Below are 20849 nucleotides of genomic sequence, written 5' to 3' on the forward strand. Positions count from 1 at the left end.
AACTAGTATTACACTTGAAGAGGTAATATCTGCCCTAAAGTCGAGAGAGTTGGAGTTGAAAACTGACAAGAAGATCAGCTCAAACGGGGAAAACTATATGGCTAAAGGGAAGAGTTCCAAGAAGTCTAAACATCGTCCTAGCCACAACAATTCAAAGGAGCCAAATAACAGAACACTCCAGTCTGAATCAATGGAATCCAGAAAATGTTTTCATTGTGGAAAATTAGGTCATCTAAAGGTCAATTGCTATTTGTGGCAAAGGGAATCAAAGAAGAAACAAGGGGGCAATTCAATACCAGGACATGTCAAAGAATCAGCGAACTATGGTGATGGATATGATGATGGAGAGGTTCTAATGGCCTCAATGGAATCTGCAAATTGCGAATGGATTCTTGATTCTGGATGCACCTTCCACATGACTCACAACAAGGATTGGATATCAAACTTTCAGGATACAAATGGGGGCAAGGTTCTGATGGGAAATAGTAATACATGTCTAATAGAGGGCATTGGAGATATCAGCATCAAGATGTTTGATGGTGTTGTGAGGACATTGAGACATGTAAGGTTTGTGCCTCAACTTACACAGAATCTGATTTCTCTTGGGGTGCTGGATGATTTGGGATACAATTATCAAACTGGTTCAGGGAAGATGAGAATTATGAAAGAGAACAAGGTTGTGATACAGGGCATCAAGAAAGGGGGCTTATATCATTTGATTGGTGAGACAGTGTCAAAACAATCTGCATTTGTTGTCACAAATGAAGACAAGACTACAACAAAGTGGCATCGTAGGCTTGGACATATTAGTGAAAAAGGATTACATATACTCAGTCAAAGCAATCTGCTTGGTTCAGACAAGGTGACTAAGTTGAATTTCTGCGAGCATTGTGTATTGGGAAAACAGCATCGGCAATCTTTCAAGACTGGAATTCACAAATCCAAGGGAGTGTTGGAATATGTTCATTCAGATTTATGGGGGCCTGAAAGAACACCTACACAAGGAGGTAACTCATATTTCCTTTCAATTGTGGATGATTATTCTCGCAAGGTTTGGGTATATCTTTTAAAACATAAAAGTGATGCATTTGAGAAATTCAAAGTTTGGCAGACTCTAGTTGAAAATCTTACAGATAAAAAGGTGAAGACATTGAGAACTGACAACGGGTTAGAATTTTGCAATGAAGTATTTGATAGCTACTGTCGTGAGCAAGGAATTCAGAGACATCGGACAGTTCGACACACACCCCAGCAGAATGGTGTTGCCGAGCGCATGAATCGAACCTTGATGGACAAGTCACGTTCAATGTTATTTGGGGCAGGATTGCCTAAGACATTCTGGGGAGAAGCTGTAATGACAGCAGCCTATCTGGTGAATAGGTGCCCCTCTACAGCAATTGACTTTAAAACTCCTGAAGAAATGTGGTCTAGAAATCCACCAGACTTATCCCATCTCAGACCTTTTGGATGTACTGCATATGCACATCAAAAGGAAGGAAAACTAGAGCCTAGAAGTCTAAAGGGTGTGTTTCTTGGTTATCCTCAAGGGGTGAAAGGTTACAGAATTTGGTTAAAACAGTCAGGTGGTTTCAAAACTATAATAAGCCGAGATGTAATCTTCAATGAGGAAGAATTTGTGTGCCTTACTCAAGAAACATCTAACACCACCCAAGGGGGTTCAGATACAAGCAAGCAAGGAACAAGTGTTGACTATGTTCCTATGATGGCTCAACAACAGGTAGTTACTGATTCGGTGGAGGAGAATTATGGCAACATGGATCAGGTGGAGTCACCAGTCTTAGTTCATGATTCAACAACAGCTACCACTGAAACAGAGTTAGCAGATGAACAAAGTGATGAAGTAAGGCAACCTGATACCGACTATCAACTCACAAGGGATCGGGAAAGGAGACAAATTAAGCCCACACAAAGGTATGGTTTTTCTGCTTATACTGATTTATTAGCTTATGCGTTTGTTTCTGCAGTTGAAATAGGTAAGGTGGAGCCAGAAGACTATAAACAAGCACTAAACTCAAAGGATAAGCTGAAGTGGATTGATGCTATGCAAGAAGAAATGAAGTCACTACATATTAACCAGACATGGATACTTGTTCCAAGACCGTCAAAACAGTCAGTGATTAAATCCAAATGGATTTATAAGATCAAGGAAGGAAATTTTATAAAAGAAGGGGTCAAGTACAAAGCTCGGTTAGTGGCCAAGGGTTTCTCTCAGAAAGAAGGGATTGATTATAATGAGATTTTCTCACCTGTTGTCAAGTACAAGACTATTCGGATTATGCTATCACTAGTAACACATTTTGATTTAGAACTGGAGCAGATGGACGTCAAAACAGCATTCCTCCATGGAAATCTGGAGGAAACCATCTTCATGGAGCAGCCAGAGGGTTTCGAATTACAGAAAGGTAAAGATATGGTATGTCTGCTACAAAAATCATTGTATGGCCTCAAGCAATCTCCAAGACAGTGGTACTTGAGATTCGATGCCTTCATTTCTCAGCAAGGGTTTATCCGAAGCAGCTACGATACATGCCTGTATTTCAGAGGATCGAAAATCCAAGATGCTGACTATCTTCTACTCTATGTAGATGATATGCTACTGATTAGCAAAGAATTCTCAAGAATAAAGAATTTGAAGGCAGTCCTTAATTCAGAATTTGATATGAAGGACTTGGGCAGTGCTGGCAAAATTCTGGGTATAAGGTTAATAAGAGACAGAGTGAAAGGTTTAATGACTCTCAGTCAGAAGGGTTATCTTGAAAAGGTAATAGACAAGTTTGGGATCAGAGGAGCCAAACCAGCTAAAATGCCTATTACAAATCAGTTTCCTTTGACAGCTGCAAGTTCTTCAAAAACCAGTTCAGATCAAGCATATATGGAAAAAGTTCCTTATTCTAGTGCTGTTGGATCAATCATGTACTCCATGGTTTGCACCAGACCAGATTTAGCTTATGGGATCAGCACCTTAAGCAGGTTTATGGCAAATCCAGGTAGGGATCATTGGCTGGCTATGAAATGGCTATTAAGATATATTGCCTCTACAACCAATACAGGTATATGCTACAAGAAAAAGAATACTTCTGAAGTAACAGTCATCGGGTATGTGGATTCAGACTTTGCAGGTGACAAAGACACTAGAAGATCTACTACTGCTTTCTATTTTCTGATAAATGGAAATTGCATCAGCTGGAAAAGCCAACTTCAATCAGTGGTAGCATTATCAACCACTGAAGCTGAGTACATAGCAGCAACAGAGGCTGTAAAAGAGGCCATGTGGATTCAAGGTCTACTTCAAGAACTCAAGCTGTTTAAAGGGCCTGCTACTATCTACACTGATAGCCAAAGTGCTCTTCATTTGTGCAAGAACCCTGTGTTTCATGATAGAACAAAACATGTGGACATAAAATATCATTTCATTCGGGAAAAGATAGCACAAGGTGTAGTTTCAATTGGTAAAATTGGAACAGAAGATAATCCTGCTGATGTTGGAACAAAAGTGTTAACTTTAAGCAAGTTTAAACATTGTTTAAAACTGCTTAGAGTTGAAGTAACTTGAACTGTGGGTGGCTTCAAGCAATGATGCAAATATGAGTTTTTGATTCCACTAGAAGTTGAAGAATGATCAAACAACCCAAGGTGGAGATTGTTGATTTTGGGTTGAACCGGTTTTTTTTGTTAGCTGTTTTTTTGGGTCCGGTTTAATTAATTGTAAAAACCGGGTCATTCATTTTAGGTTGATATAAGAAGATAGGTGGTTAAGTCTTTAGTTTTCTGTTTTTTTCTTTTCTTGAGTGAGATTATTTTTCTTGAGAGATTTTGTTGAAGAATTCTTGCAAAGAAAGGTGTGTAAGAAAAGGAAAGATAGTGTGAGTGATTGTAATCTGATACTTTTTCTTTATAGTGGAATCAAGCTCTAAACTGAGCTTGACGGAGACGTAGGTCCGATTTGGGCTGAACTCCGATATCAAATTGGTGTCTTCTTCTTATTCGTCTTGTTTCTGTTTTGGATTTCTGGTTTACATTGAAAGATTGTGTTGATCTAAAAGAGTATTTCTCAACATATATATATATATATATATATATATATATATATATATATATATATATATATATATATATATATATATATATATATATATATATATATATAACAAAAAAAGGTTTTATTAATGATCTATCTTTTATCTAATAAGAGCTTATTTGGTTTAATAATAATATTTTTTTTAAAATATATAATATTTTAATCTTTTGAATAATAAATTAAGTCATGAGAGAGGATGAAATAAACCAAATAATGTTTAATATAGTTTTATTAAAAAAAAAAAGACCAAACAAGGTTTAAAATATATATTTGTTTGTCACAAATGTCCCTTTCTCTGTCTCCATACTGTGCAGGATCGAGTAGTAGTGATCCATAACCCCCATACGTATCATCTCTCATTATCTTAAAAATTAATTTTACCCTTTCTTTTTCTCTCCCTCAATAATAATCGATATTTTCAATAAATATGTGGATATCTATTTATCCTTCAAACACATAATCATTTCATACCAAAGAAAAAAAGATTATCATTATTCCAACTTCATCAATTGTTTTTTTGTTTTTTATTAAATATATCATAAATTAACATACACATATAAAAACTTCAAGCAAAAGGAAAACGAATAGATACAAAATTAATTAATAAGAAAGATTTTATTTATTTGAATATGTAATACTTTTTTAAAAATTTTATTTTATTTATGTAAAATTTAAATAATTTATAAATTAGTCAAATTTAAATATTAATATCTTTAAAATTATAATATAGTTTAACAAATGAATTCTCATTTAAAACGCATTAAATTGAAATGTAAAAATGATCTTATATTACGAGATTTTCTCTATTCTCTTCACAGGGAGGAATAAATGGTTCAATTTATTTATTTTTAAAATATTACTATTTTTACTCATCCTTTTCTGGTTGAAATGAGTATAAGGACGGAGAGGTAATACTTATATTAATAATAAAAAAAACTTAAATACATAATTGTACAATATAAATAAATAAGAGAGCATAGCTAGGGGTGTTCGGTTTAGTTTTCGGGTTATTCGAGTTTTCGGTTCGGATTCTTCGAATTTTTATTTTTTTTAAGCAAATTCGAAAACCGAACCGATTTGAATAAATTTGAATTCGGTTTATTCTAATTCGGTAAAAAAATTTAGACCAAAATTTTAAAAATAAATAAATTTGGTTTAGACCAAATATAGAACATCACTTACCCATAAGATAATTTTTTTTTAAAAAAGTTAACAAAATAAATAAGTTATTAAAGAGGTCTTATCTACTTAAATTATAAAAAAAATATATAAATCACGCAAACTTAGTTTAGTGACTAACGCTAATACATATTCGACAATTGAACGACGAAAGTAAAACAGTGTCGACAACGACAATATATGGCGGTTAAAAGGTGTGGACAGCTAGAGAAAGGGGAAAATGAATGAGAGATTATGGATTTAATGTAGGGATCTAGTAGGAGGCCTATGATAATTTAATATATAATATGTAATAAGTTATATAATATATATATAATATATATATAATAAAAATAAATTCGGTTTTCGGTTTGATTTTCGAGTTAAAACCTAAACTCAAAATCAAACCGAAAACCGTATTTGAATTCGAAACGGTTTAAAATTCGATTCGAAAACAAAAAATGTAATTCGAATTCATCTTAAAGAATCTCATGCATCCAACTAGAGATGACAATAGTTCTCTATATTATGGGTGGGTACCCGATGATCGAGTTCGGGTATATTAAATCGGGTTCGAGGTCGAGGATGAGAGCTTGTAAAACTCAAACTCGATATCCGATACCCGTTTATATTAATAATAAAAATAAAATATATTTTATTAAGAATTAATTTGAACTTTTAAATACTTTGTCATGACAAACATTATCTTAAATACATATTTTATTTTGTTTTTATCCATATTTCACTTAAACTTTATTTTGTAATATTCCAAAAAAATGTTAATGCTCTCTTCAATTCTTCGGCTTCAATTTTTCTATAAATAATAAAAATTTATTTTTCTCCATTTCTTCCTCTCTTTAAACTTTATTTTTTTAAACTTCATTATAACAATATCTTTATTCAACTTTACAATAAAATTATTATCTTCATCAACATCTAAAGCATAAATACATAGTTAAAGTAAATAATGTTTTCATTTGTGTTTTAACTTATATAATTTAAAAAAAAAATTAATCGGGTAACGAGGTACTGTCCGAGATCGGGCATCCAGCAAATCGGGGATGAGAATATGAAGAGAGATACCCGTCGGACTTGGGATCGAAGTCAGATAGTAAAATGATAATCTGGTTCGGGGACGTGTAATTCACTGTCCGACCGACGAGTAAGGTACCCATTGTCATTCATACATCAAAGACATCAAAATTATACATTTATTATTTTTAAGATCTCATTAAATTATTTATTATGATAGTTAAGAGTTGTCTTTAGAGTTAGTTACATTTTTGTTAGATGTGAGATTAGTGGAAATGAATAATATTGAGCAGATAAGTTTTGTTTTATATTTTAATTTTAATTTTAATTTTTTAATTTTGGTTGGTATAAAAGAAGGGGTTAATTCGTGTGGTAGCATTCTTTTCTTTTAATTTTTATTTTTCTCCCTTTTAATATATAATGTTTGTCTTCGTGCAATGAAGTCACGTGAATGTCCCTTTTCCCTCCTCCTTTAAATGAAGAATGAATCTGCTCTTCATTAACTTCCATCTTTCTTATTTTCCTTAATTAACATGTCTCTTTGATCTTCTTCTTCATCTCTTTAATTTATAATCTTCTTCAATATTAATTCATTAATGGTTCCTTCCCCTTTGAATCTGATGAATCTATCACTAATTGATCATCATCATCATCATGATCAACAACTCTCACCCTCAAACCTTCAAGTTTCTTCTTCTTCATCATCATCTTCTTTATCTCTTCATCCTTTCATCAATCCACAACAACTGCAAGCTGATCAGGTAATAATTTATTTATATCTTTCTTTGTTTGATCCCCTAGCTAATCAAACCATTTGACTTTATGTAAGAATATATATTAATTAATTAATTTGATTTCATAGAGCGGATCACATGATCATGATCATCCTCCATTAATCAACGGTTTAAATGATAGTTCACTTTGGAATAGCGAAAACACAAATAAGAGTTTGCCCACAAAGATAAGGTTTACTGGAAGGATGTTGAACACGAGTTGGAGTACTACTCCACAAACACAAAATCATAACCCTAATACGAAGAAGCTCGAAGATAACAACAATATCTCTAGTAATACTAATGTGACTAGCACCACCCCGGTTAGGGTTTGCTCGGATTGCAATACAACCAAGACCCCTCTATGGAGAAGTGGGCCTAGAGGTCCTAAGGTAATTAATTATTGTGTTATGTACTTTTGTTTTCTCAACACAATAACCAAGTATAAATATAGATATGGTGCACCACATATAAGATATCCACATTATCTTAGTTACCTTGTACTATATATCAATAATACAACATAAATGAAATTAATTCGTACATGTTTTGTTTTGTTTTGTTTTAGACACTATGCAATGCATGTGGTATTCGTCAAAGGAAGGCGAGGAGGGCAATGGCGGCAGCTGCTGCTGCTGCGGGGAATGGATCGAGTGAGACTAGGTCTAGTACTCCAGTGGTGAAGATCATTACAAAGGTTCAAAACAAAATAGAGAAGAAGAGATCAAGCAATGGACAAGATCAATACTTGTTGCCATACAATAAGAGGTTTAGAGATGATATTAATAATAGTAATAATGATGATCATGGAATTACAAAGGGGCTTTGTTTTGAAGATTTCTTCATGAGCCTCACTAAGAAGTTGGCTTTCCATAGGGTGTTCCCAAAGGATGAGGAAGAGGCTGCCATCTTGCTCATGGCTCTTTCTTCGGGTCTTCTTCATGGTTGACCTTTGTTTAATTAGTTTCTATTTTATATATTATATAGATTGATGAGTGTTATTAGAAATAATTAAGGTTATATTTTTGTTAAGTGATTTTGTGGATGATCTAATTAAATCCAAAAGTAACGTACGTGGTCCACTTTAATAAAATTTTGTCAAGGTTTGAGAGATTGTCAGATCTACATAATTTGTCATATTACACATCTTTTTTAAATGGCCCTGAATTTTCCCTGCTGTCTAAAATTTTCCCCTTTCAATTTCTACTATAGAAGACACCCTTTATAGCAAATAATATAATATATATAAATGGATGTTATTTTTAATTTTAATTTCAAAAGTTAATTGTCTTCTCACTTTTATGCCAATTCAAACTCTTATTAATGATAATATCATACCATTTAGAGCATACTCTTTGACTTGAATTGATCAGGGAAATAATTGATGGTGATTTTTTCTTCTTAGTTTAACAAGCATAATCTTTGATTATTTGGAGAGATCTTTTAAATTAGATATTTTTTTGTTTTTTTTATAGTGAGAATTGAACTTGAAATAATTTCTTATAACTTTAAAATATGATCGGTATTTAGTGAGTGATGCATTAGTCAATTGTCGCTTGTTAGAAAGTTTGGTTAGAATACGTGATCTCGGTTGGATTGAGACGATGAACCTATATCTCGATTATCTTCTTTTGGATCATTTGATTTGAAATGAACAGTAGGATGATCACGATTGACTAATGTGTCACGATCAACTAATGTATTTATTCAGCAACGTTATTATTTTGAGTTTATGATAATATGGAAGGTCTAATCGGGAAATTGAGTGAAGTGGGTCGGTCAGAATCTCTAAACTCGTTAATGCTAATTTTTATATATTTATTTGTGAACATTTTGATTTATGTTTTTATTGTTATTTTTCAAATCGTTAATCCCGTTATGTTTCCGAGTATAGTCTAACACTTTGAATACCCGTGTGTCTTTATATTAATTTTTGTTCGTTATAACTCTCCCTCATATCATTTGTATTACTTGATGGATTAAAAAAAATTATAGTTACTTGAAGACTATTAGCTCTATTTTATCACAACAATGCATACAAAAATTTATTTTTTTAAGGAAATGTAGAGAATGCATAATTCAAGAAAAGGAGCTGTTGCTATTTTTAGCAAATCTGAAATATGGGTTATGGGGAGATCGCAAGAAAGAGATGTCAATCAGAGATCACTCATATGGGAAATGAAACCCATCATGATTCAAGAACACAATAGAACTAAAATTCATATTATTTCTTGTTATCATTTTGAATGAAAGCTTAGATAAAAAAAAGGTGATTTCTTTGTATCTCTTTCATGGCTTCATCTTCATTAGACAACACAATCCCTCTTCTATCATCTTCTTCATCCAGCCCATGTAAGCCTTCTGCAACTTCTTTCCTCTTCATCTCTCTCCTTCTCACCACTATCATCAGCCTGTCTGTAACCGGATTTCTTGCCTTCATCTTTTACTCTTCTCCAGAAGAAGACGAATTATACGCTCGTCCACTCACAAAACTCAAACACCCTGTTGTAATCATGATTTCATCAGATGGGTTTCGATTTGGTTACCAATTTAAAACCTCAACGCCAAACATTGACCGTTTGATAAAAAATGGAACAGAGGCAGAAAAAGGCTTAATTCCAGTCTTCCCAACTCTTACATTCCCAAATCACTACTCAATTGTCACTGGTTTATACCCTGCTTTTCATGGAATCATCGATAACCGTTTCACCGATCCATTTACTAACGAAACTTTCACAATGGCTAGCCATGACCCTAAATGGTGGCTTGGAGAACCCTTATGGGAAACTGTGGTTAATCATGGTTTAATCGCTGCAACTTATTTCTGGCCTGGTTCCGAAGTGAAAAAAGGTTCATGGAACTGCTCAAAAGATTTATGCTTTCCTTACAATAGTTCGGTTTCGTTTGAAGAAAGAGTCGATTCGGTTCTTTCTTACTTCGATTTGCCTGATGATGAAATCCCAGTGTTTATGACATTGTACTTTGAATACCCAGATCATCAAGGTCATCAATTTGGGCCTGATGATCCTCGAATCAATGAAGCTGTTGAGAAAATAGATAAGATCGTGGGAAAACTTATCAAAGGTCTTGAAAGACGTGAAATCTTCGAAGATGTTACGATAATCATGGTGGGTGATCATGGAATGGTGGGGACTTGCGATAAAAAAGTGATATTTCTCGATGATTTATCACCATGGGTTAAGATTCAAAGAAATTGGGTTCAATCGTACAGTCCTTTGCTAGCGATCAGACCGTCCGTAGGTTACAATCATTCTGAAATCGTGACGAAGATGAACGCAGGTTTGAGATCTGGGAAAGTTGAAAACGGTGAGTATTTGAAAGTTTATCTCAAAGAAGAACTCCCCAAAAGATTACATTATTCAGATAGTTATAGAATCCCGGCCATCATAGGACTGGTCGGAGAAGGATTTAAGGTTGAACAGAAACAGTCGTTTGTGAAAGAATGCGGAGGAACACATGGCTATGACAACACGTTATTTTCTATGAGAACCATCTTCATTGGACATGGACCGCAGTTTGGGAGAGGAAAAAAGGTTCAGTCTTTCGAGAATGTTGAGGTTTACAATTTGGTTACATCAATTTTGAATATACAGGGAGCTGGTAATAACGGTAGTTTGGAATTTCCTAGGTCTGTTATTTTGCCTAGCCGACATGATTGAGTTGAAATGATTTGAATCTGGCGACTGTTACTTTGTATGCTTCTTAGATTTGGAATAGTCATTTTTCTTATTTGAAGATTCTTGAGGCTATCTTTTATTGACCACAATCTAGTTCACACAACAAAAGTATGTCTGTTTGATGAATAGTAGTTTCCTACCTTATTTCACACAAAAGATTCTATATATATGGGTCGATCCATCCATCGATCTACAGTACACCCACCAACTGAATCAATTAGGGCAAAGTCTATTAACAGACATAATCAATGGCTGATGTTTTTCGATTCTCGCCTTCATTCTCCTCCTCCTCTTCATCCTTAACCTCAGTCCCATCTACTTTCCATCCCAAGAAATTGGGTTTTTCTCAAATCGTTTTCAAAACACCCAAAAAACAATTCGATTCATTCAAGGTATGAGCTTGATTCTAAACTGATTATGCATATGTTTTGTGTTTTGTTTTTGGGTATTTGTGTTGATTGAGTTGATCCCATGGGCATGGGCCATGATCAGGTGCATACAGGTGTGACAGAAACAGAGCAGCAACAACAGCCAAAATGGTGGGAAAGAAAAGGAGGAGCAAACATGATTGATATTAACTCTACCCATGATTTGTTAACTGCATTAGTTGAGGCTGGAGATAGATTAGTTATTGTTGAATTCTATGGAACTTGGTGTGCTTCTTGTCGATCATTATTTCCCAAGGTTTCAAAATCACTGCTCTTTGTTTATAAACCGAATTACCCTTTTATAAAATCTAAAAACATGACATTGATTGGATTGGATTGGATGTTTTAAGCTTTGTAGAACGGCAAAAGATCACCCTGAAATCTTGTTTCTGAAAGTCAATTTTGATGAGAATAAGACAATGTGCAAAAACCTTAATGTCAAAGTTCTTCCATTCTTTCATATCTATCGAGGGGCTGATGGATTGCTGGATGCCTTTTCTTGTTCATTTGTCAAAGTAAGTAAACACTTTCTTTTCTTTTTGTAAAGTTAGTGGCATCTTATATATATTCACTTTGAACAGTTTAAGAAGATTAAGAATGCCATAGAAACATACAACAATTCTGTTGGTTCCAACGTTGGCATGCCCAATGGTCTTACCCTTGAAATGCTGTCTGCTCAAGTGGACAAACAAACGGGTCCTTCAAGTTCAACAACATCATGATCAGGACTTATTGTTATTTTTAAGGATCTTATATATAATTCTTTATTATAATTTTTTTGTTTCTCTGAAGCATACTCTATATGTATATCAGATCAGTGTATTTATTGTTTTTTAGTTTATAAACAATTCTTAATTTAAGGAGTTCCTTGATCGCATTATCATAATGTCCCGATCTCCAACCTTCAACGATGATTTAAATATAAATTTTGCTGTGTAACAAAAACAACCGAAAACAGTTTAAACTTAAAATATAAATAATAAAATAAAATAATTCATATATTTATAATTATAAATTATCAAAATACTAAATATAAATAACATTCAATATAATAATTTTAAAATATTAAATACCTAAATAAATAAAAATCTAATAACAATAATTTTTTTTAAAAAAATAACATAAATCTCTCATAATTAAATTAAATAAGGAGAAATGATTAGGTGAGAAAATTTGGTGAGGAAATGACCTAGCATAATCTTATTAGCTGAAAAAATCAAATAATTTATCTCTTTTCTTTCTTTCCTCCCACTTTTACATTTTACAACAAAGATGATAAGTCATTCCCTCACCAGATTTCCTCACAAAATTCTTGCTTTCACTCCTCATTAAATAAAAAAAATAAATTTTTTTTAATAAAAAATAAATAATAATTATATTAAATAAGTATATATTAATTATTTTAAACTATCATTAAAAAAAAACAAAAATTTTGATTGAGAAATTAATACAGGACATGTAATACCATCTCTTTTTCAAACTTCAGTCAATATATTTCGAATTTTCTCCGATCCCATCAAAGAGAAAAAATTAAACCAATTGGTTCAGATTTTCGTTTACGATGAAAGCGGACAAAAATTAAACCAATTAGTTCAGATTGCATTTAAAATTATCATCCCTATTCTTTACCCTTAATTAGACATACCACTAAATAATCCTATTAATATTAATTAAAAATAATAGTAATTCATGAATATCAAATGACATGTCAGAATGAATGGGTATAATCTAATATATTTAAAATATCTAAGTAATTATTGAAAATATCATACAATTAATAAATTTGGAATTATATTTTAAAATACAATTATATAAAATAAAATAATTTTTTTTTTTTTTGTTGGGTTGAGTTGTAACCACAGAAAATAAAGGAAGAAGAAGAATCGACGGTCAGACCCGTTTGCCCGATGATGGCTGCCCAGCTCAGGCAACTCAAACTCATCACCTCCGTCGGCGGCGCCAACTCTTCCTTGTACGCATCAATCCGGCGAAAAACAAGCTCAGCCCATTATGTATTCTCTAGAGCAAGAGATCCCACTTTCGAGAAGCTAATGGGCAACTACAAGAACCTCCTCAAAGTAATCGCTATTCAAGACCTCATTTTGGCTAGCCCCATCAAAAACCCACCTTCCGTCTCCGTCGATTTCCTCAACCGTCTCTCTCAACGCCTCCATCTCAACCGTGGAGCCGTCGCATTCCTTCGTAAGTACCCTCGTATCTTCGACATATTCAATAACACCTCCAAATGTCAGCCCTTCTGCAAGCTAACTGCCGCCGCCATCGACATATCCCAACAAGAAACAGAAGCAATCGCCGCCTCTATATCCCTCTCCGTCGATCGCCTCGTTCGTATTCTCTCAATGTCGGTGTCTAAATCCGTGCCTCTTCGAGCAGTTATGAAGGTCTGGAAAGAGTTGGGACTGCCCGATGATTTCGTGAACTCGGTAATTGCTAGTAACCCTCATATATTTCAGCTGATTGATGGCAATGAACCAAATACCCATGTGTTGAAACTAGTCGATAACAAATCTATCGAGAATTTTTCAGCTGCAATTGAGAATTGGAGAATTACAGAGTATTGTAAAGAGGGAAATAATGTTGATAGGAGTGATATTAAGTACTGCTTTAAACAGATGTTTCCTCCTGGAATGAGATTGGGTAAAACTTTTAAGGCGAAATTGAAAGAGTGGCAAAGATTGCCTTACATTGGACCATATGAAGAAATGAGAGAGAATAGAAAGTCTAATTCTAAAGCTGGAATGATGGGATTAGAGAAACGAGCTGCGGCAATTGTCCACGAATTTTTGAGTTTGACAGTTGAGAAAATGGTGGAAGTGGAGAAGATAAGCCATTTTAGGAAATGTTTTGGGATTAATTTGAACATAAGGGATTTGTTCTTAGATCATCCTGGGATATTTTACTTGTCTACTCAGGGAAAGATGCATACTATGTTTCTTAGAGAGGGTTATGAAAGGGGTTGTCTGATTGAACCGAATCCTGTGTATACTGCCAGGAGAAAGCTTCTTGATCTTGTCCTCCTTTCACGTAGAGGCTTGTCTTCATGTGATTCAATGTTGATGAATCCAGACAAAGCTATTACTACCAATAACCAACAAGAATCAGACTCAGAAGAAGAAGAGGGGGAAAATACTTGAATTCGAACAGCTTTTCGACTTCAGGAAGGAATGTTGTATGAATCCAGACAAAGCTACTACTACTACCAATAAGCAACAACAATCAGAATCAGAATCAGAAGAAGGGGAAAATACTTGAATTGGAACAGCTTTTCGACTTCAGGAAGGAATGTTGTATGGGTTCACAACATACAAAGAAAAACACTTTTGTTTCTGGATTCAATTTCTGAATCTGTGTCATGTGTCGGGTTAAGTTCAGTTTGATCTCGCCTGTATTCTCGTCGAATGAGAAATTTGAAAGTCATTGTGTTCTTCATTCTTTGGGTTTGTAGGCAAGCCAGTATAATCAAGGGCGGAAGATTGTAGTTTTGATACAAATTAGGGACATGTTATACAATCATTTTTAATTTTTAATTTTGCCAGGGCTTTATTACTATTTAATTTATTTCTTTGTAAGAATATTGAAATACAAGGATTATATCAGTATTGTTGGACTAGTGAATTTAAGTTCAACATGTCCATTTGAAATCTATTAAGAATACACAATTCCTCTCAACCAATGGGCCAATGGCTGTAGCATGTGAGTGGTGGTTTGATTCAACTAATGGTCAGCTCCATTACCATTGCTTCTGTCATTTGATTGCATGAAGTTGTTTGGGATATCATACACTCATAGTTGGATTTATGGTTTGATTTAACTGAAGGTGGGTAATACTTGTAAAGCATAAAAATGTGTTCTTGCCAAATTAAGTTAACAAAACGGATTGGTGTATGTGAATTTGTGTTCAATTCTGAAAAAATAATAATAATTCTTTGCCTTCCAAGAATCCAAATGGAGAAATCCCAACAAAAGGAAACCCTTTTGGAAGATGAAAAGAGTGGGTTTGTTGGATTTCTAAATAAATGAAGTGGGTGTGGAAGAAATAGCCAATTCATCAATTCTTTTATCCAAATAACCCTGGTCGGTTTCGAACAATGCCCAAATTGTTATCCAAATAAAAATAACCCAGTTTCGAACAAGACCTAAGTCATAGCCCGTATCTCTTTCTCGTGAAGCGGACTTATATCCTTCCGCGTGAAGCTTCGATCTTTTTCTTTGTTCATCGGTCGGCGTCGCTGTCGTTTGTCGATTTTCTCACTGAAGAGAGGCGCAAGCTGATAAGTGATAAGGCAAGTAATCTCTCTCTGTTTTCAGTTTAGCAGCTTACCATATGAGAAGTAACATTCTTAAACCCATGTAGATAATAGACCAGTCGAAACTCTTCATTCTCCAATTATCCTAGGGTAAATACTAACGATTGATTCCGAGCTGGGTTTGATATATAATTGCTTGCTTCTTGTTGTTATTCAGCAAATATTGAGATGGCGTTCCTTGTTAAACTCCCCACACAGTTCTTCTTTGATGGGAGAGGAAACAGAAGATGGAATGCTCCTCGATTTACAAAGATGAGACCAGATAATCTGATTGTAGCTTCCTCCATGTCTAGCACATCCACTCAAATTATTGACAAGACATTATTATCTGTATCCAACCAAAGTGTTGTAGCTCAAAACGCTGTCATGGTCAGTTTTTTAGTTTATCTTCTCATTTTTCATAAGGGATCCATCCATTACATTGTAGATGACAAGCTTTTTCATCACCTTCCTTTATAGGTGAATGGTTGCACTGGTAAAATGGGAAAGGCAGTTATTGAGGCAGCTATTTCAGCTGGAGTTGATGTGGTTCCTATATCATTTGGTAGTGTAGAGGAATCTGGACAAAGGGTTGAAGTTGGTGGGAAAGAAATCCTAGTGCATGGTCCTTCCGAAAGGGAGGATGTTTTATCATCAACTTTTGCTGAGTATCCAAATTTAGTAGTGGTTGATTATACAATTCCAGCTGCAGTGAACGCTAATGCAGAGCTGTACTGCAAAGTTGGAGTGCCCTTTGTGCTGGGAACTACAGGTGGAGATAGGGAGCAGCTTTTTAAAACTGTTAGAGACTCGAAAAATTATGCTGTAATCTCTCCACAAATGGGAAAGCAGGTGATCAAATTATCGATATTTCCTTAGTTCTTAAGCATTTGCTTCTTTTTCTTTTCTCTTTTTTACAGAAGAAGTAACTGGTTTAGTTATAATCCTTCAATAGGTTGTAGCTTTTCTAGCAGCCATGGAAATTATGTCGGAGCAGTTTCCAGGGGCCTTCTCCGGTTACGATCTGCAGGTTCCACTTTGGCTGTCTCACGCTTATTTCTCTCCCAATTATTTGGCATCTCTAAGTAATAATTCTTCAGGTTATGGAGTCTCATCAAGCAAGCAAGCTAGACACTTCTGGAACTGCCAAGGCTGTCATTTCTTGTTTTCAGAAACTTGGTGTGTCCTTTGAAATGGATGAGGTGCAGATAATATTTTTTTGATTTTCTTTATTTGAATCTGCTCCCACAAAAGGATTAACTGCCATGAGTTATCCAGTGAAACGGGAACAAATAGGAATTAGTTCTTATTAGTGGAATCGGTTGATCACAAACAATCTTATTAGTTCTTGAACCTTGCTGCTTGTTTAATCAGATACAAATGATTCGGGATCCAAAACAGCAAGTCGAGTTGGTTGGAGTCCCAGAGGACCATCTGCTTGGTCATGCTTTCCATATGTATCATCTGACATCCCCTGATCAAACGTAAACATTTATCATTTTCGTGTATTAAATTCTTCATCTGCTGATGCCTTTTAGAACCATCTAATGTACTTTGGGTCTTCTTTCTTTTTTTATCTTGGGCAGAGTTACCTTTGAGTTTCAGCATAATGTATGTGGTAGATCAATATATGCTGAAGGCACAGTTGATGCTGTCATTTTCTTGGCGCAGAAGGTATTGTTTGTTTTGGATTCTATGAGCTTATTCCTTAAAAGATTCTATTAAGGAAATGTTTTATGTAGGTTCGGACTAAGGCTGACAAGCGAATCTACGACATGATTGATGTCTTGAGGGAGGGAAACATGAGATGATGTTATTAGGCTTTGTTGAATCAGCTTTCTAGTTCAAAACGAGTAGAGCCAGCCGTGTCTGAATCTGAGTCTGCTAGCTCGATTAGGTGGTTCCCAATTTTGTATTGTTGGTTGGACTCGATTAGGTGAACTCGGGCTGGTTGTGCTCTTTTTCTGTTTGTTTGTTATTGTTACTTCCAAATGAGGGTTAGAGTTGATGGTCTTTAGATTGAGCTGGTTTGATCTTGGGTTATTTGAAAAAAAAAATTGGATTATGAATTTAAAGTTTGTTTGATTAAAAGTAGATTATTTGAGTTAAATTATGTACTCATATCAAGTTCTTGGGTCATTTCAAAAAACATTATTTTAGTGAAAATATTAAAATATTTTTTTATATATTAAAGTTAGTATTTTTATTTTTTATTAATGAATTTTAGTTATTTGATTGTTAAAAATATATATCTGATTTGATAATTGATTATTTTAAAATAATTCAATTATGTAATTATAAATTTTCTTAATGTATTTTCTTTTAGACAACTTTGTTAGTGTTAATTTTGTTTAAAACTTCCTATTGAAACACTTCTCTTTTTGTAAACAGCAATTCAATTTTATATATAAAAAAATTATTCAAAATAAAATACTTTTTAATTTTGTTATTTAAATTTGTTAATATTAGTTCAATTATTATTTTATTTATTTTTTAAATAAATGTTGATTTAAATAAGATAATATTCTTAAACATGTATTAATAAGTTTGTTAATATTTTATTGTCTAATCAAATGTAAGTTAAAAAAGTATTTCCAAATGAAATATAGCATTGATCATTTTTGGATGATCTCTCTCTATCTACTTACAATTATTTAAATATGTTTTGCCCTTTAAATGTGTTTTTGCTTTGAAAGAAAAAAAATTATTGTAGGAACTAACTTAATATTTTTGGAAATGATAAAATCATTTTACCTAACCTAATATTAACACCATATTTTGGCTAGCAATTTGGAATTTTCACTTGCAAACATTTTGTCATTTTTTATTTATTTTAAAAAGTATGATCCAAATTATTTTCCTATCTAACTTAATATTTTTGGAAATGATAAAACCATCCCACCTAACCTAATATTAACACCAATATTTTGGCTTGCAAATTGGAAATTTCTCTTATAATCATTTTGTCATTTTTTATTTTAAAAATATCATCGTAAAAGGGTATTTAAACACAACTCTTTGAATTATTAACCACAATATAATTTAACATAACATTTGATGTTACTATTTTTTATATCCTTATGCAGTTTGACATATTTTTTTTTATATAAAGCCTAAATTTGTTGATCTTGTAGTAGTCTAGCAGATACTAAAAATATAAATTTTACTTAAATTCATGATTTTTATTTTATAGTTTTACTTTTAGAATCAATCTAAACCAAACTCATTAGGTATATGATTTAACATGTAAACTATTAATTAACTTATTAAAATAACAAGACACCTATTCAAATGGGAAATTTGAGGAAATGACCCCAAAATAGGGCCAAATAGCCGATGGTGCGGCTCCCTATTTTTTATAGTGCTGGTGACCCCCAAATATTTTAATGACCATTATACCCATGCGTCACGCACCCTCCAGATGCGTGACGCACCCTGAACCCTATAAAGACTTAATTTTTTTTTCATTTTCGTTTCATTTTCTCTCTCATCCAGCCCCTTTCTTCCCCGTCTTCTTCGCTCCGCCGTGAAACCCTAATGGTGGCGGAGAAGATTTTCTCTTCTTTTTCAGCGATGAAGAACGAATCGAAGAGGCACCGTCGACCATGGCACCATATTTGATGCGGTGCGAGTCGAAAAGGCGTTTATGCGAAAGTTGCAGCATCCGAAAATATCTCGCAAGTGTCAGATTTCGACGATTGCCTAGTGTTTTTCGGGCGGAAACGTGGTGCTGTAAAGAATCTTAAAACACTTTGTTATGGGAAGATTATTAATCAGAAAACGAGGTTTCCTCAATATCTATCAACTTTCGGTATTCGTAAGAATCAACGAATCTTGATAAAGGTTCATCCTAGCCACGCACGCTGCATTAGTTGGTATCAGTTTCCAGTCGACCCTGAGGTATGCCGCCCCGAAGACAGCCGCGCAACCCTACCCCTGGTGCTGATGATGGTGACCTTGCTGAGTTGCGACGTGAAAACGCTGAGTTTCGCCGTGATAACGACGATTTGAGGCGGCAGGTTGAATGGTTGACGCAACGGATGGATGCATCTATGCACATGCACCACCCTGAAGATGATGTTACAGTGACAGATGAAAACCCTCTCGGTGGTCTTCGGAATCGATCCCCTAAACGCCCCAATCATCGCTGGGAGCAGGCTTTCAGGGTGGACATCCCTAAGTTCGATGGTAGTCTACCACCGGAAGAGTTTATTGATTGACTTTCTCAGGTTGAAGAGATTCTGGATTTCAAGGAAGTTCCTGCAGATCGTCGTGTACCCCTTGTTACGATCCGCTTACATGATCGTGCACAAGCATGGTGGCAGCAGTTGAAACAGACACGTGTTCGTCATGGTAAGGAAAAGCTCACGAATTGGGACAAATTCAGGAAGCATATTAGGGCTGCGTTTCTACCATATAATTACGAACGTAACCTGTACCAGCGGTTCCAGAATCTTCGTCAGGGTTCTCGTTCCGTGGATGACTATTCCACTGAGTTTTACACCTTTGTGGCTCGTGTTGACCTGTCTGAGTCCCCTCTCCAGTTGGTTTCTCGCTATATTGGTGGCCTTCGCCTCCAGTTGCAGGATATTTTGAATATGTTTGATCTCTTGACTGTTTCTGAGGCACATCAGCGTGCTTCACAGGCTGAGAAACAGCTAGCCAGGCGCGGTTCGGGTAGCTTTAGAAAACAGGTTGTCCCCACTAGTGGCATTGGTTCTTCTTCCCAGCCCAAGGATACTGTTGTATCAATCCAAAAGGAAGAATAAATTTCAGGAGGTACAATCTGCCTTTAATAGCGCTGTGTTTTCTAAGATGGAAGAGTCCTCCGAGGAGACGAGTTTGTACAGTGGGGAGGATTTTGAACACATTAACAATTCATTCGATGATTTGTTTGAGGGAGTTACTGATGGGGGAAAAAAGAGAAAGGCTGATGAAGATGTTGATGAAGATGATGATGATGAAGATGTTGATGAAGAACCTACTACTGTCCAACCTTCCAAGAGGAAGAGGAATGTTGAATATGATGATATATCCCCCCCAGCAAAGCAGTCATCAAGCGTCGCAGCCTGCGTAACATGAGTCCCCCATCCGCAACTTCAACACCTCCATCATCACCTGCACGTGAACCGGCACCGGCATCTCATGTTCAGATAAAGGATGCCGAAGTGATAAAGAAGGATATTGAAGAGATAAAGAAAGATGTCGAAGAGATCAAGAGAGACATAAGAGACATCAAATTGAATCAACAAAACTACTTTACGAGGTTTGAAAAGATGATTCTCAGTCTAAGCAACCAGTTCGCCAGCCATGTCACCAACCAGGTAATTCTGTTAGAGCTTTCTGTTTTTTAC

General features: G+C 34.7%; 5 protein-coding genes across 5 annotated transcripts; all 5 read left to right on the forward strand.

Annotated features, from left to right (window-relative positions):
- The first annotated feature begins 6762 nt into the window (after positions 1-6762).
- On the forward strand, positions 6763-8240 carry LOC124912356 (GATA transcription factor 21-like). Its single transcript, XM_047452966.1, has 3 exons — positions 6763-7050; positions 7152-7454; positions 7631-8240. Exons 1-3 carry the CDS (start codon positions 6886-6888, stop codon positions 8009-8011), a joined length of 849 nt encoding a protein of 282 aa, XP_047308922.1. The 5' UTR covers positions 6763-6885; the 3' UTR covers positions 8012-8240.
- Positions 8241-9162: 922 nt separating this feature from the next.
- Positions 9163-10753, forward strand: LOC124912072 (ectonucleotide pyrophosphatase/phosphodiesterase family member 3-like). Its single transcript, XM_047452629.1, has one exon. It carries the CDS (start codon positions 9354-9356, stop codon positions 10740-10742), a length of 1389 nt encoding a protein of 462 aa, XP_047308585.1. The 5' UTR covers positions 9163-9353; the 3' UTR covers positions 10743-10753.
- Positions 10754-10860: 107 nt separating this feature from the next.
- Positions 10861-11925, forward strand: LOC124911195 (thioredoxin-like 2-1, chloroplastic). Its single transcript, XM_047451646.1, has 4 exons — positions 10861-11152; positions 11253-11444; positions 11539-11703; positions 11770-11925. The coding sequence occupies exons 1-4, from the start codon at positions 11009-11011 to the stop codon at positions 11908-11910; spliced, it is 642 nt and encodes a 213-aa protein (XP_047307602.1). The 5' UTR covers positions 10861-11008; the 3' UTR covers positions 11911-11925.
- A 1146-nt stretch (positions 11926-13071) lies between these two features.
- On the forward strand, positions 13072-14732 carry LOC124911540 (protein ROOT PRIMORDIUM DEFECTIVE 1). The gene has a single exon (XM_047452040.1). It carries the CDS (start codon positions 13096-13098, stop codon positions 14341-14343), a length of 1248 nt encoding a protein of 415 aa, XP_047307996.1. The 5' UTR covers positions 13072-13095; the 3' UTR covers positions 14344-14732.
- A 596-nt stretch (positions 14733-15328) lies between these two features.
- On the forward strand, positions 15329-17580 carry LOC124911495 (4-hydroxy-tetrahydrodipicolinate reductase 2, chloroplastic-like). Its single transcript, XM_047451991.1, has 8 exons — positions 15329-15492; positions 15674-15885; positions 15976-16347; positions 16451-16525; positions 16596-16697; positions 16870-16979; positions 17082-17169; positions 17238-17580. The coding sequence occupies exons 2-8, from the start codon at positions 15685-15687 to the stop codon at positions 17304-17306; spliced, it is 1017 nt and encodes a 338-aa protein (XP_047307947.1). The 5' UTR covers positions 15329-15492; positions 15674-15684; the 3' UTR covers positions 17307-17580.
- Positions 17581-20849: the final 3269 nt, after the last annotated feature.

The sequence above is a fragment of the Impatiens glandulifera genome, chromosome 8, assembly GCF_907164915.1.
Source record: "Impatiens glandulifera chromosome 8, dImpGla2.1, whole genome shotgun sequence".
Classification (NCBI taxonomy): Eukaryota; Viridiplantae; Streptophyta; class Magnoliopsida; order Ericales; family Balsaminaceae; genus Impatiens; species Impatiens glandulifera.